Source organism: Petromyzon marinus, unplaced genomic scaffold (genome assembly GCF_048934315.1).
Source record: "Petromyzon marinus isolate PM22_M1 ecotype Great Lakes invasive population unplaced genomic scaffold, UKy_Petmar_22M1.pri1.0 PM_G_Scaffold_101, whole genome shotgun sequence".
Lineage (NCBI taxonomy): Eukaryota > Metazoa > Chordata > Hyperoartia > Petromyzontiformes > Petromyzontidae > Petromyzon > Petromyzon marinus.
In genome coordinates, this window is record NW_027422653.1 from 420,704 (window position 1) to 435,342 (window position 14,639).

The 14,639-nt window shown below is 50.8% G+C and overlaps 2 protein-coding genes across 3 annotated transcripts; both read right to left on the reverse strand.

The window, feature by feature from the left end:
* Positions 1-989: 989 nt before the first annotated feature.
* On the reverse strand, positions 990-7,779 carry LOC142908810 (cyclin-J-like). Of its 2 annotated transcripts, none has more exons than XM_076059426.1 (7): positions 7,584-7,779; positions 5,952-6,075; positions 5,227-5,437; positions 5,000-5,112; positions 3,817-3,988; positions 3,101-3,260; positions 990-1,460 (listed from the first exon to the last, which is right to left on the reverse strand). In XM_076059426.1, the coding sequence occupies exons 2-7, from the start codon at positions 6,015-6,017 to the stop codon at positions 1,220-1,222; spliced, it is 963 nt and encodes a 320-aa protein (XP_075915541.1). In that variant the 5' UTR covers positions 6,018-6,075; positions 7,584-7,779; the 3' UTR covers positions 990-1,219. The 2 variants fall into 2 exon arrangements, with proteins under 2 accessions (XP_075915541.1, XP_075915542.1); XM_076059427.1 differs by having other exon boundaries at positions 1,375-1,460; positions 3,762-3,988.
* A 1,223-nt stretch (positions 7,780-9,002) lies between these two features.
* LOC142908802 (E3 ubiquitin-protein ligase Mdm2-like) lies at positions 9,003-13,658 on the reverse strand. The gene is made up of 6 exons (XM_076059411.1): positions 13,599-13,658; positions 12,772-12,846; positions 11,850-11,983; positions 11,460-11,521; positions 11,216-11,289; positions 9,003-9,056 (listed from the first exon to the last, which is right to left on the reverse strand). Exons 1-6 carry the CDS (start codon positions 13,656-13,658, stop codon positions 9,003-9,005), a joined length of 459 nt encoding a protein of 152 aa, XP_075915526.1.
* Positions 13,659-14,639: the final 981 nt, after the last annotated feature.

Sequence of the window (14,639 nt, forward strand, 5' to 3'; positions counted from 1 at the left end):
ACATGAGATTGGTACAAATTCCACGCATGGTTATTTTTTTCTCCTCAATTCTTTTAACGGCTAAACAGATGGCACATTATGTTCAGTGTATTTGGTAATGTTGTTCAGTGTAGCGCAGTGATAAAAGTGTCCAACCTATAACCAGATAGTCGCCAGTTCAATTCGCACACAGAGGTGGATTCTACAATTATTCCAGTTTAACACGTAGGCTTTCGCGACCAATTATTCCTCCGGGATTGACGCAGTAAGTACCGCTTTGTGGAACGGCAACGATCGCTTCACAGACATGTCCTTAAAAAATACCTTCATTGGCTGAGAAACTCCCGTGAAAATAAGCATCAACCAATGCTCACTTAGGCTTGAAGACAATTCTTACTATGTCTCTTTGGCCATTTGAATTCATGGCCAAACATAAAATGGCCAGAGCGGAGCCGGGCCCCAACAGCGTGGCTTTTAACTGCAGGCCGACCCACTATTTGTCGGCGTTCGGCTGGCCTCTTGACCAGCGGAAGTCGGTTTGCGATATTCGCGGGATTGCGTGCGGCACGACACCTCATTAATTGAAATTTGCAACCGTCACGAAGATTCTGCGACGCTTTCGTTGCCGGTAATCTACAGCCCCCTTGAACACCCCCCACCCCCCCAGCTTGCCGACCAAAGCTCTGACGAGCTGAGCTTTGACCGACAACTCGCTCCGCGTTCTGCATTCCTGAAATCAGTGCCCTGCCGAAAACGCAACATCAAGCGCCGCACAGCCCGCCGATATATCTGTTGTGCGGCTCGATGGCCAGGTTCCTGCTGACACGCGGCTTGCGCGGCCAAATCGTGGTCATCCCAAATGTTGCCAAGGGTCTCTTTGCTGAACGGCGGCGGCAGCGGCGGCGACGACGACTCCATCTCCTGACCCACCTCCACAGGTGGCGTCTGCACCGACTTGGGCACCAGATGCTTGGCCGGCACGAGGCAGCGTGGGGGGGGGGGGGGCACGGCGTGGGGGGCACGGCGTGGGGGGCACGGCGTGGGGGGCACGGCGTGGGGGGCACGGCGTGGGCACTCAGTGCTTCTGCTCCTCCTGCTGCTGCTGTGGCTGCTGCTGATGCTGCTGCATCATTTGTTGCTGCTGTTGCTGCTGCTGTGACTGCTGCTGCTGCTGTAGCTGCTGCTGCTGTTGCTGTTGTTGCTGTTGCTGGTGTTGCTGTTGCTGTTGTTGCTGTTGTTGCTACTGTTGCTGCTGCTGCTGTTGCTGCTGTTGCTGCTGCTGTGGCTGCTGCTGTTGCTGCTGCTGTTGCTGCTGTTGCTGTGGCTGCTGTAGTGGCTGTGGCTGCTGCTGCTGCTGCTGTTGAGTTGACTGGTGACGAGGCACACGTGGTATGGCTGAGGCTGAGTGGGAGGGCTGCTCAGAGTGGACAGCAGGATTTTCCTGAAGCTCCATGACCTGCTTCCTGTTGAAGTTGTATTTACTGAAGAGTTCGAACACAGGGGGAGGACGTAGAGTTAGAACAGACACACAGGTCCATGCCTGTGGGTCTCATCATGTTAGGTTCAAGCCCATCTTGACACACACAGGTCCATGCCTGTGTGTCTAATCATGTTAGGTTCAAGCCCATCTTGACACACACAGGTCCATGCCTGTGTGTTTAATCATGTTAGGTTCAAGCCCATCTTGACACACACAGGTCCATGCCTGTGGGTCTAATCATGTTAGGTTCAAGCCCATCTTGACACACACAGGTCCATGCCTGTGGGTCTAATCATGTTAGGTTCAAGCCCATCTTGACACACACAGGTCCATGCCTGTGTGTCTAATCATGTTAGGTTCAAGCCCATCTTGACACACACAGGTCCATGCCTGTGGGTCTAATCATTTTAGGTTCAAGCCCATCTTGACACACACAGGTCCATGCCTGTGTGTCTAATCATGTTAGGTTCAAGCCCATCTTGACACACACAGGTCCATGCCTGTGTGTCTAATCATGTTAGGTTCAAGCCCATCTTGACGCACACAGGTCCATGCCTGTGGGTCTAATCATGTTAGGTTCAAGCCCATCTTGACACACACAGGTCCATGCCTGTGTGTCTAATCATATTAGGTTCAAGCCCATCTTGACACACACAGGTCCATGCCTGTGTGTCTAATCATGTTAGGTTCAAGCCATCTTGTAATCCTTGAACCCAATATCACACCGTGCCCTTGACAGCAATATAATAATTTGACATCAATAAAAACACATGGGATGTACTGCAGTAATTAACACCACTGCATAGTACTGTCGTTTGTAGTAGTTTGTCCTCAATATAGCATAAGTGGAAAAAACCCCGGGGCAAAATCTGAAAAGCATACTTCCCAATCTCTAAAAATTAAGAGTGTGCAACTTAATGTTGTTAAGTTTAAATAACGGTCGCTAAGCACAGGCCCAAAATGCTAAGAAGCCAGCAACAGCACCGTAAGAATGTCTACTCGTTTAGCGTTCATCTGCTTATTTAATTCAGCAAGGTGATGAGAAACCTCAACCATAAGGGCCCATCTACCAATGAGTCACAAGGCACCATGGGTAATGCTGGGGCCCCTCACCGAGTCTCAGGGCATCCGTGATGGACTAGGACGTGAAATTCGCACGCACAGGAATCCACATATCAGCTTCATTTAGTCGTCATGGATATTGTTTAAAATATTTGCCATCTGTTGCACAATGGCATACTCGTTGGTTTTTTTAGTAGTCTCTCGTCATGCCAACTTGACAACAGTATTTGTCCTCTGGAGATACTGGCCTCCACCGTGTGAATGTTGAATCGACATGACTACCTTGGTCCCACCGACATTGCTCAGTTGATCTGGGAGACACTTTCACCTTCCTGTGACTAACAGTTAATCTTAAAGCAGTGACGGTTTGGGCAGCAGTGATGGTTTGGGCAGCGATGCATAACCTGTATTCAATTTCCCTTGGATAAATTCGGCTTTAACGGGTAACCGGTATGGTTTGTAAACATAAATTGTGGAGAGAAAAGAGCACGTTGCTGCCTCGTGAGCCACAACTCAGCCTTAATAGGTCTCTTAAACGGTCACTTAGGAGAGCTTTGTGTTGTTTGTCGTGCAAATCACCAAATCAGCTGCTCCGCGCATGGCAGGATCATCTCCCAGGCAAGGCCAGTGAAGTGTTGCATGTACAGAGTCCACGCAGAGGGCAGCTTCACTTCTATACGGGCCAATGCTATGCTTGCAGCCGCCACCACGGATGGACGGAAACTCAGGAATACGTGGTCTGCATACACACAAACAAAGACAATAACCCTCCGTTTAGCCTTAACAGACTGTTGGGGCAAGTGCTGCTAGCGAGTAGCAGCACCTATGAAGGTCGGCACGACACACGAGGGGGTGGGCGGTCAGCACCACGCCCGGCCGCCTTTGTCTCCCCAGTGCTGGCGATGTTTACACACCGCATTGAGTTACTCATTTGAGGCCGAGTCGACCTAGGGGAGGCCCAGGACCGGTTCAGATAATCGTCACCGGTGATAGCCGTGAGCGGGCGTTGGACCAGGGTGTCCAGGGTCGTAGCTGCAGCGTAGCGCTAACCGCTACGCCACCTCTACCCTGCACACAGGAATGACAGGCAGGCACACAGACGCTTAAACGCACAAGCACCCAGTGAATGAGGAACGTTGGGCCAACGGCACCCTGAACATTTGAACAAACATTCCGACGTTGGACAAAAATATATATATTCGGTGACGTTTCAGGCACTGCCCCTTCTGTCGCCGGTCACCTTAGCGCTGCAAGGCCGGTGCCTACGAAGCGCTCCTCTACAGCTCTGCGAGCACCTTGCAGGGCGAGCTGAAGGAAGTGGGCCGTGTACTTGATGGTGTACGCGTGCCGGTAGGACGAGCCTCCAGCCGGGGCGTCCTCACGCCGCGACAGCCACAGGAAGTGGTCCACGAAGTGCGCCGCTGTGGGCGTGCACAGGTTCCAGTCGATTGTACGCAGCAGCAGGAACTGTGCAGGGGGGAGGCAGACGGGAGAGTGGGCTGGCACGGCACAGCTGCCACCACTCCGTGAAGCATTCAGTCCGCCACGCTGCTGCGTGTTGCCTGGAGGGTTTATTTGGTGCATGGCTCGCAAAACAGTTCAAATGTCTGGTCAAGGAGTCAACTCGGCCCTTCGTCTGCACGGGTAAATGCAATGACCATCATATTAAATTTCGATTTGAAGCTTTCGTGACTTGCAAGGATTCATCTTCTTTGGTTCTTTTGGTAAAGTCACGTAGAATGAGAATAAAATAATAAATTGATAAAATAACACAATAATATTCTCATTATTGTGTTATTTTATTTTATCAAGTTATTATTTTATTCTCATTCTACGTGACTTTACCGAAAGAACCAAAGAAGACCATCATATTCTTTTGGGTCTGTCGGTAAAGCCACGTAGATTTGAAAAATTAATAAAAAATATCACGACGTTTCCATCGCATCGCAAGCAAATCGTCACGGGGTGATTGTTTTATGGAGAGACTGAGCCCCACCATAGGATGGGAGAATTTCCTGCACTTGTTCCAGTGCCATACAAATAAATGAGCACCACTCCACGTTCATTCGTCAGGTCTGCTGTGGTAATGTTATTCTGCAGCTTTTGCCTTCCTGTTATCTAGTAAGAAGACACGCTTCTATATTCAAATTCGGGCTGTACATTCAAATTGTCTACAGAATAATTAGTTGGCATGAAACAGAGATGATGTGTTCATATTCTTTGGGTCTTTGACGTTTCGATCGCAACAAAAGCAATCACATGAGGACGACTGCTTGTGTTGCCATCGAAACGTCGAGATTTTTAAAATTATTTTTCTATCTACGTGACTTTACCGACAGACCCAAAGAGTAAGATTGTAAAGTAACAAGACAAAACAATTGGTTTCTTGAATCAAATCGCGACCTTGAATCATGACAATGCACAGAACGGTTCTGGGGTGAAACATTGCATGCCAAATTAATATGGGCATGCAGCTACCTCCGTCTGCTGCAATTCCTCCTTGGACAGACTCAGCCCTTGCTTGGTCATCACCTCCAGCCGGTTCACCCAGTCCAGTCGCGGCACCTGCTCACCCATCTCCTCGAACTTGGCTGCACAGGGTGTCAGGGACACGCATGCCGACGGTGAACAAGCGACCAAGCGTGCGAGCGAGAGATGAGCGAGTGATCGGGTGGGTGGGTGGGTCACGTGAGCGATTGACCGACCTGCTATAATGAGGTAGCAGATTGAGCAGGTGTAGAGGCAGCGGACGGTGATGTTGTGGCGGTCCATGAACACGTCTAACATCGGGATGGCCAGGTGGTGCGTGGCCACACCCAGCTGCAGCTGCTCGCTCAGAGTTGCCAGGAGGTCGACGAAGTGGCGACGGAGGTGCAGCTGGGGCGAGCGTGCGCAAAACCGAGGCAGCGACAGCTCCTGTGAGGGGGAAAAAACAGAGGACACGGGGTTGGGAGAGCAGTTGGGACGCTGTAGAGTTGGGTCAAGAGGTCAAGAGGTGTTTTTAAACGATAATAGATTATTCTGGGGGTCTAAGGAGGCGACGTGCCCGGTTACGGTGGGCCACAGCAGTTAATTTTCGCCGTCACGCAAACCAAGAGTGACAAAAGCCACGGGCCAAATTGTCTCCCTGTTCAAGCGAGTGAAAGATGGCGAAGAACTCATTCGGTAGTCCTCAGCCTATGATGAAAAAAAACCATAAGGTGTGGAGATCCGTACCTCCAAAGCACAGCCACTTTTATTCTTCCACAAGGTACCATATCGCTCGTGTTATAGTCCCCGGAGAGATAGGGGGCCGGGTCGACCCGCTGGCCAGGATTGAACTTGCAACTTTCCCACTGCGAGTCGAGCACTCAAACGTACGTGCCATGTAAATCAGTTCGTGGGATTTGCGTCTGCGTGTAGGAGGCCTATTAATGAGAGAGGCGGATACCTTCTCTCGAAGGACGCGGTAGACGTCGTCTGCCAACTCGCCTTGCCACCACTCGCTTCTGTCCATGTCTTGGTTAGTCGCTCGCGCCTCGTGCTCAGGAGTTTATTACTTGGGCAGGCACGTGCTGGGTACACACAAGTGTTCACGTGTGGAGTTTATTACTTGGACAGGCACGTGCTGGGTACACACAAGTGGAGTTTATTACTCGGACAGGCACGTGCTGGGTACACACAAGTGTTCACGAGTGGAGTGTATTACTTGGACAGGCACGTGCTGGGTACACACAAGTGGAGTTTATTACTCGGACAGGCACGTGCTGGGTACACACAAGTGTTCACGAGTGGAGTTTATTACTCGGACAGGCACGTGCTGGGTACACACAAGTGTTCACGAGTGGAGTTTATTACTCAGACAGGCACGTGCTGGGTTCACACAAGTGTTCACGAGTGGAGTTTATTACTCGGACAGGCACGTGCTGGGTACACACAAGTGTTAACGAGTGGAGTTTATTACTCGGACAGGCACGTGCTGGGTTCACACAAGTGTTCACGAGTGGAGTTTATTACTTGGACAGGCACGTGCTGGGCGCACACAAGTGTTAACGAGTGGAGTTTATTACTTGGACAGGCACGTGCTGGGTACACACAAGTGTTAACGAGTGGAGTTTATTACTTGGACAGGCACGTGCTGGGTACACACACAAGTGTTAACGAGTGGAGTTTATTACTCGGACAGGCACGTGCTGGGTTCACACAAGTGTTCACGAGTGGAGTTTATTACTCGGACAGGCACGTGCTGGGTTCACACAAGTGTTCACGAGTGGAGTTTATTACTCGGACAGGCACGTGCTGGGTACACACACAAGTGTTCACGTGTGGAGTTTATTACTCGGGCAGGCACGTGCTGGGTACACACAAGTGTTCACGTGTGGAGTTTATTACTCGGGCAGGCACGTGCTGGGTACACACAAGTGGAGTTTATTACTTGGGCAGGCACGTGCTGGGTACACACAAGTGTTCACAAGTGGAGTTTATTACTCGGACAGGCACGTGCTGGGTGCACACAAGTGGTCACGTGACAGATTTGACGTCACAGCTCACTTGCCATGCAAAAAATAAATACATTGAGCCCCCCCCCCAAAAAAAATATACAAAAGTGTATTTTCATAATTTGTGCATGGTGTACAGTCTGGAAAGTACCCACATGGCAAATTTCCAGTTTGTTGCATGTGGAGAAGTACAGACAACACACACAATCACAACTTTGCCTTTCATATATATGGAGATTACCACAGGTTACGCCACGGGCACTTCGTGCTCAACAGAGCATTAAGAATAAAGGCAGAATTTTCACAACACTTGGAAAAGAAACTACATTTGCAATTTTCTGCAAAAAAAAAATGAACACATTTTCCCATGTGTAAAAAATAAATGCAATTTGTTATTGACACGTGTGCAAACTTCATAATGCATTTGCTTGAGCAACACCGATTACATTATTGACGAAATCTTAAAAGTGCTCATGCTAAACCGGCTTCCAAACGTCTCAAGCTCACACCCTACCCCCCGCTATGCATGTGGAATAATGTAAAAAATGTGTCCCGTTATGATGAAAAACAAAACAAAGTCTTACCAAATACTGTCCATTATTACACGGCGGGAAGGGAAATCGTTCAAGTAACAAACCGTGATTGTTTAAACGCCTCAATATGTCACGATATAGTCTAAATACAGCAAGTCTCAAGTCTTTCACGGTAACTACGGACGGAGCGGGCAGCACGCAGCCACGTGGGAGTCGTCACGTGACGCAGCCGCCGACTCCCAGGACTCTCCACGCCCCCGGAAGTGCTGCTGAGCGCCGGAAGCCGGAGGTGACGCGTCATCCGTGAGCCAGAGACTCCTGATTGGATGAGGTGTGGGCGTGGCCGCACCCGAGGGGGAGGCGACGGCCAGGGGATAAAGGGGGGGGGAGGGAAAGACCCACACAGACCCATAGAGACTCATAGAGACCCACAGAGACCCACACAGACTCACAGACTCATAGAGACCCATACTCACAGAGACCCACAGAGACTCATAGAGACCCATACTCATAGAGACCCATACTCATAGAGACCCACACATACTCACAGAGACCCACACAGACCAACAGAGACACCCACAGAGACTCATAGAGACCCACAGAGACACCCACAGAGACTCATAGAGACCCACAGAGACACCCACAGAGACTCATAGAGACGCACAGACACCCAAAGAGACTCATAGAGACCCACATAGACTCACAGAGACCCACAGACACCCACACTCACATAGACCCACAGACCCATACTCATAGAGACCCACACAGACCCACAGAGACACCCACAGAGACCCATACTCATAGAGACCCACACAGACACCCACAGAGACCCATACTCATAGAGACCCACATAGACCCACAGAGACCCATAGAGACCCACACACACTCACAGAGACCCATACTCATAGAGACCCACACAGACTCACAGAGACCCACATAGACTCACAGAGACCCACACTCATAGAGACCCACACAGGCCCACAGAGACCCATACTCATAGAGACCCACACAGACCCACAGAGACCCATACCCACAGAGACCCACAGAGACCCATACTCATAGAGACCCACAGAGACCCACAGAGACCCATAGAGACCCACACAGATACCCACAGAGACCCACACTAACAGAGACCCTAAGTAAAACTAAACTAAGTGTATTGCCACCAGGGTGTAGGGGGGCCCCCCACTGAGCTGCTGTGCCAATCTTGGTCCACGCGAGCGGCCTGCCCTGCACCAAGTGAAAGCAGCTCCGTCCGGTCGCTCGTCACGTGGGAACGGCGTTAGAGCGGCCAGGAGAATAATCCTCGCACTCTTAAGACGCACCGCTCGGATCGCTAGGGATGGGTTAGCGCGTCTCCCACGTGCGTGTGAATATTCACAGAGGGTGGACGTGGATGTAAGATAATTTTGTCGTGACGGTGGTCGCAGCTGCTGCGAGCTGCTAAGAGACACTTGCCCCTACAGTCTGTTAGATGCCACACGGGGGGCCTTCACTGGAGGGGTTTGCTTTGCCGCACCAACGCTCCCCACACACACAGTGCACACACGGTGAACTCGTAAAGTGATGACAGGAAACGATGAGGTAAAATGTGCAAAAGTTTAATATATTAAACGGCAATAAACGCATTCAAGAGTGCGAGTGAGGTAAAAAAATAGAATTTCTACATTGAGGTAAACATTTTTTTTATATTCTGAGGTAAAAGCAAATCTTTTTTACATTGAGGTAAAAAATAACATTCTGAGGTTAATTTTTTTATAAACATTCTGAGGTAGACAAAAAAATATTTTGAACATTACGAGGAACATTTTTTTTTACATTCTGAGGTAAAAACATGAACATTAAATTGTCCTTAAGGAGACATAAATTAACAAACGCTCTCTGTGTATCTATCTGTCTCTCTCTGTCTCTCTCTGTCTCTCTGTGTATCTGTGTCTGTGTGTGTCTGTGTGTATCTGTGTCTGTGTATCTGTCTCTCTGTGTCTCTTTGTGTGTATCTCATCTCAGTCAGTCGACCCGTGGCACCTGGGTCTGCCCCGTGACCTCCTGCCAGCGGTCGTTCGACACTTCACGTGGCCTCAAGGTGCACATGTCCTGGCACAAGCGTCGTGGTGACGCGATTCGCCACTTAGTGGCGAATGGCAGTTGTTGTTATTGTTGTGCATGTCTGTGTGTGTGCGTGTCTGTGTGTGTATGTCTGTGTATTTTGTACCATCGGACACTCCACCCCCACAACTCCCAATCGGTGATGGGGCAGTTGTGGAGAGAGTGGAGAGTTTCCCATACCTGGGCAGTGTGCTTATGATTGGCACCAGTTTAACAGCAGAGGTCTCACTCCGAATCAGTCGAGCGGCAATATCTTTTCATCGGTTGCGTAACGCTGTGTGGAAGCTACCTGGTCTGTCGCTCCGCACTAAGCTTCAGGTCCTCTCGGCCACGGTCATTCCCTCCCTTCTCTACGCTTGCGAAACGTGGACCCCCCTAATGGAACATCTTCGCCGGTTAGAAACATTTAAGCTGGCCTGCCTACGATCCATCCTGGGTTTAACCAGACTGGATTGTGTGAGGAGCTCACAAATCCTTCAAAGATCTGGGCAAGGTCCCATCGGTGAGCTCCTCCAGCGGGCAAGGCTGCAATGGCTGGGTCATGTAGCCCGCATGCCCTGCCACCGCATGCCGAAACAGCTTTTGTTCGGCCGGATTGAGGGGGCTAAGCGGGTGCGGCACGGGTTAGAGAAGAAATGGAGTGATGTGGTACAGGAGGACGTGGAGCTGAGTGGACTTGCCGATGACCGGTACCAGCGGTGTCAAGATCGGCCTCTGTGGAGGAGGCTCGTGAAGGATGCTACTGGGCAGTTGGAGGTAGTCGCACTCCAACAACAATGGAGGGCGGAGGAGCGACGCTCAGAACGAGCGGAGCGCCGGGTGGCTAAAGCACAGCAGGTTGGCACAGTAGGAGGCACAGGTGGTGCATCAGCCAGTCATCTCAGTCAGTCGACCCGTGGCACCTGGGTTTGCCCTGTGACCTGCCAGCGGACGTTCTGCACTTCACGTTGCCTCAGGGTACACATAGCCTGGCACAAGCGTCGTGGTGATGTCACCGCCACTTAGTGGCGAATGGCGGTTGTTGTTGTTGTGTCTGTGTGTGTGTCTGTGTGTGTCTGTTGTGTGTCGTGTCAGGACAGGAACGTGTGCACCACAGAGTGGATCTCCCTGCGGCAGAGTGGGCAGGCCATGCCACGCCGCTGCAGCTCCAAGGCGCAGCGGCGGCACGTGGCAAGGTAACCGCTGTCGCCGTGAACTAACGTGCAGCTACGCGGCTCACTCCGGCACACCACGCACTCACCCACGATAACACCACCAGCACCACCCACACCACCAGCACCACCCACACAACCAACCACACCAACAACACCAACACTACCACCCACACCAACACCACCACCCACACCACCACCATCACCCACACCAACACCACCACCCACACCACCGCCACCACCACTGCCACCACCACCCACACCAACACCACCACCCACACCAACACCACCAACCACACCAACACCACCACCACCCACACCACCACCATCACAACCACCACCTACACCACCGCCACCACCACCCACACCACTACCACCACCACAACCACCCACACCACCACCCACACCACCACCACCACCACCCACCCCAACAGCACCGCCACCGGTCGGAGCGCAAGATGGAGAGGAAGTGGTGGAGGTGGTGGTGACGTTGGCACCGGCTGAAGGGGAAGAAAAAGAAGAGAGTGAGTGAGTGAATGTGTGAGTGTGTGAGTGTGTGACTGTATATGGGTAGCGGTAGTGTAGTAGTAGTTAGTGCTACGTCGCGCTATGAACCCGGGGAGGGAGTGAGAAGGAGGGAGGGAGTGAGGAGGAGGGAGGGGAACTTCACCTCGCCTGCTGTCGGCCGTCACTATGGAGAATGACTTCACGAACAGCGCTGCCACCGAGTGTCTGGAAGAGAGAGACAGGGAGATCCAGGCTGCGTTTGGATGCAGGCTCTATCTCCCGCCCCTCTCTCTCTCTCCACCCCTCTCTCTCTTGTGCTTGTTTATTTTTATTTCACTTTTTTAATATAATTTTTCTATCTACGTGACTTTAGTGAAAGAACCAAAGAATATTCACCCACTCAATCACTCGCCCACTCACTAAACAGCTCACCCATCCACTCAATAATTCACTCCCCCACTCGCCTTCCCACTCACTCACTAAATAACTCATCCGCTCACCCACACTCACTCACCCACCCACTCTCTCTCCACCCTCTTTGTATCTCCCTCACCTGGGATCTCTGAGTGAGAATCCCTCCACACCAAACACCTCCCCCAGGGGGTCCCCGCCACACCTCACCAGGTACGGCCTCTCTACATCGTAAAGTTGTCTCCGCTTGATGTATTGTCCCACGTAGTGGTGCGCCTACGTGGGACGCACACACACACACACGCACACACACACGCATGCATGCACACACACGAGTGGGTGACTGAGTGGGTGAGTAGGTGGGTGGGTGAGTGAGTGGGTGAGTGAGTGGATGAGTTAGTGAGTGGGTGGTTGAGTGATTGAGTGGGTGAGTGGGTGGGTAGGTGAGTGGGTGGTTGAGTGATTGAGTGGGTGAGTAGGTGGGTAGGTGAGTGAGTAGGTGAGTGAGTGGGTGTGTGGATCAGTGAGAGAATCAGTGAGTGGGTGGGTGGATCAGTGATTTAGTGGCATGGGCGGAAGAGATGGACTAGTCAGTGAGTGGATGGGTTAGAGGGTGAGTGGATGGGTTAGAGGGTGAGTCGAGTGAGTGGTTGGGTGAGTGAGTGGATGAGTGAGTGGTTGGATGAGTGAGTGTTAGTGTGTGGGTAAATGGAGTGGGTGAGTGGTTGGGTGAGTGGGTGGCTGAGTGAGTAGGTCAGTGAATGAGTGGGTGGACGAGTGGTTGGGTGAGTGGGTGGGTGAGTGTAACGTCTGTACTATGTTGAACTTCTTTCGCACCACACGTAGCCATGTGTGATAATCCTGCAAATCCAAATTATACAGCAGGTGTCAGGGTCGCGATGGAATCCACGACCTCCTGTACACCAGGCGAGGTAGTCAACATCTCCTAGCCACCCTGATAATGATGATGGTGGGTACCACGACCTCCTGTACACCAGGCGAGGTAGTCAACATCTCCTAGCCACGCAGATGATGATGGTGTTGGTGGTCGTGATGGGACCCACCTGCTCCCACGTGAATGTGTCGCCCTCGACACCGACCGACTGCAGCAGACGAAGCATCGCAGGCACCGGCTTCAGCTGCATCCCAGCGGACAGAGGCATCACGGAGCCACATGTCATCACTCACACAGACACAAAGGTCCCCCGTGTAGCCACGGCAGGCTATAGGGGCAAGTGCTGTTAGCGAAGAGAAGCACCTATCAAGGCTGCCGGCACTGTGGCACATGAGAGGGTGGGTGGCCAGCACCACGCCGAACCGCCTTTGTCTCCCCAGTGGCTTTGTTTACTACGACACACCGCTACACCAGCTACTCTTTTGAGTCAACCTAGGGGAGGCCCAGGACCGATTGTAGTGTATAGTAGTGTATATTACATTGTAGTGTATAGTAGTGCATAGTGTATAGTAGCGTATAGTACTGTAGTTTATAGTAGTGTAGGGTATAGTGTAGTGTATAGTAGTGTAGTGTATAGTAATGTAGTGCATAGTAGTGTAGTGTATAGTAATGTAGTGTATAGTTGTGTATAGTGTACAGTGTATAGTTGTGTAGTGTATAGTAATGTAGTGTATAGTTGTGTATAGTGTACAGTGTATAGTTGTGTAGTGTATAGTAATGTAGTGTATAGTTGTGTATAGTATAGTGTACAGTGTATAGTATAGCGTACAGTGTATAGTGTGCAGTGTATAGTGTACAGTGTATAGTATAGCGTACAGTGTATAGTGTACAGTGTATAGTATAGCGTACAGTGTATAGTATAGCGTACAGTGTATAGTAGTGTACAGTGTATAGTAGTACACAGAGCACCGGTGAGCCCCCCTAAAAGCGACTCACCAGAATGTTCCTGTGAGCTCCAGCAGCGGCCAGAGACAACCTGGAGTCACCGGCACTCATCACGGCATGCGTGTTTGATTTTCGCGAATGTGTATTGCGTGCACATATTTGGAATACGGTTCGTTTTTCGAGAGAGAGAGAGGAAAATATAAAATGACGTATTTAATTTGTTGTTGATAGCTGAGGATATATTTGACGCGGTTTGTTGGCGGAAATTAAAAACTCTAACTGATGAGGCACAGCAACACTGAGTGTACGGCGTTTCACTGCACGTGGTCCGTGCCCGCCAGACCAGAGACACGTGACTAGTGTAGCTAGCCAGGTGGTGACCACCAGGCTAGCTACACTAGTTATCATGTGACTGGTGTATCTAGCCAGGTGGTGACCACCAGGCTAGCTACACTAGTTACCACGTGACTGGTGTATCTAGCCAGGTGGTGACCACCAGGCTAGCTACACTAGTTATCACGTGACTGGTGTAGCTAGCCAGGTGGTGACCACCACGCTAGCTACACTAGTTATCACGTGACTAGTGTAGCTAGCCAGGTGGTCACCACTGAGTGTACGGCGTTTCGCTGCACGTGGTCTGTGCCCGCCAGACCAGAGACATCAATCGCACACCCGACCCGACCCACGATTAGACTGGCAAAATAGCTGCGTGCGTTATATCATTGTGGATTCAAATGTCACAAGCAGTAAACAATTGAAACGGCGCATATGTTTGATAGTTCAACACATTTATAACATTTCACATGTTAATGTTATTTGAGGATATTGCCACGAATTTAACCTACCATGTATAAAATCAAACGTAGCAACGCAACATTTTGATTGGCCATCGAACAAGGACGGCCACTGCATCGCACACTCTCAGATGCGCTGCCGCGGCCGTCTGGAACGCTCTTCCTTCCGATATTAGGAAGCCACTGGAGCTATGCGATTTTAAATCATCTGGATTTAAAATTGTATTTCTTTAGAACTAAACTTGGTTCGAAGCTTTTGTGACTGCAGGAATTAATCTTTGTTTTTTTCGGTAAAGTC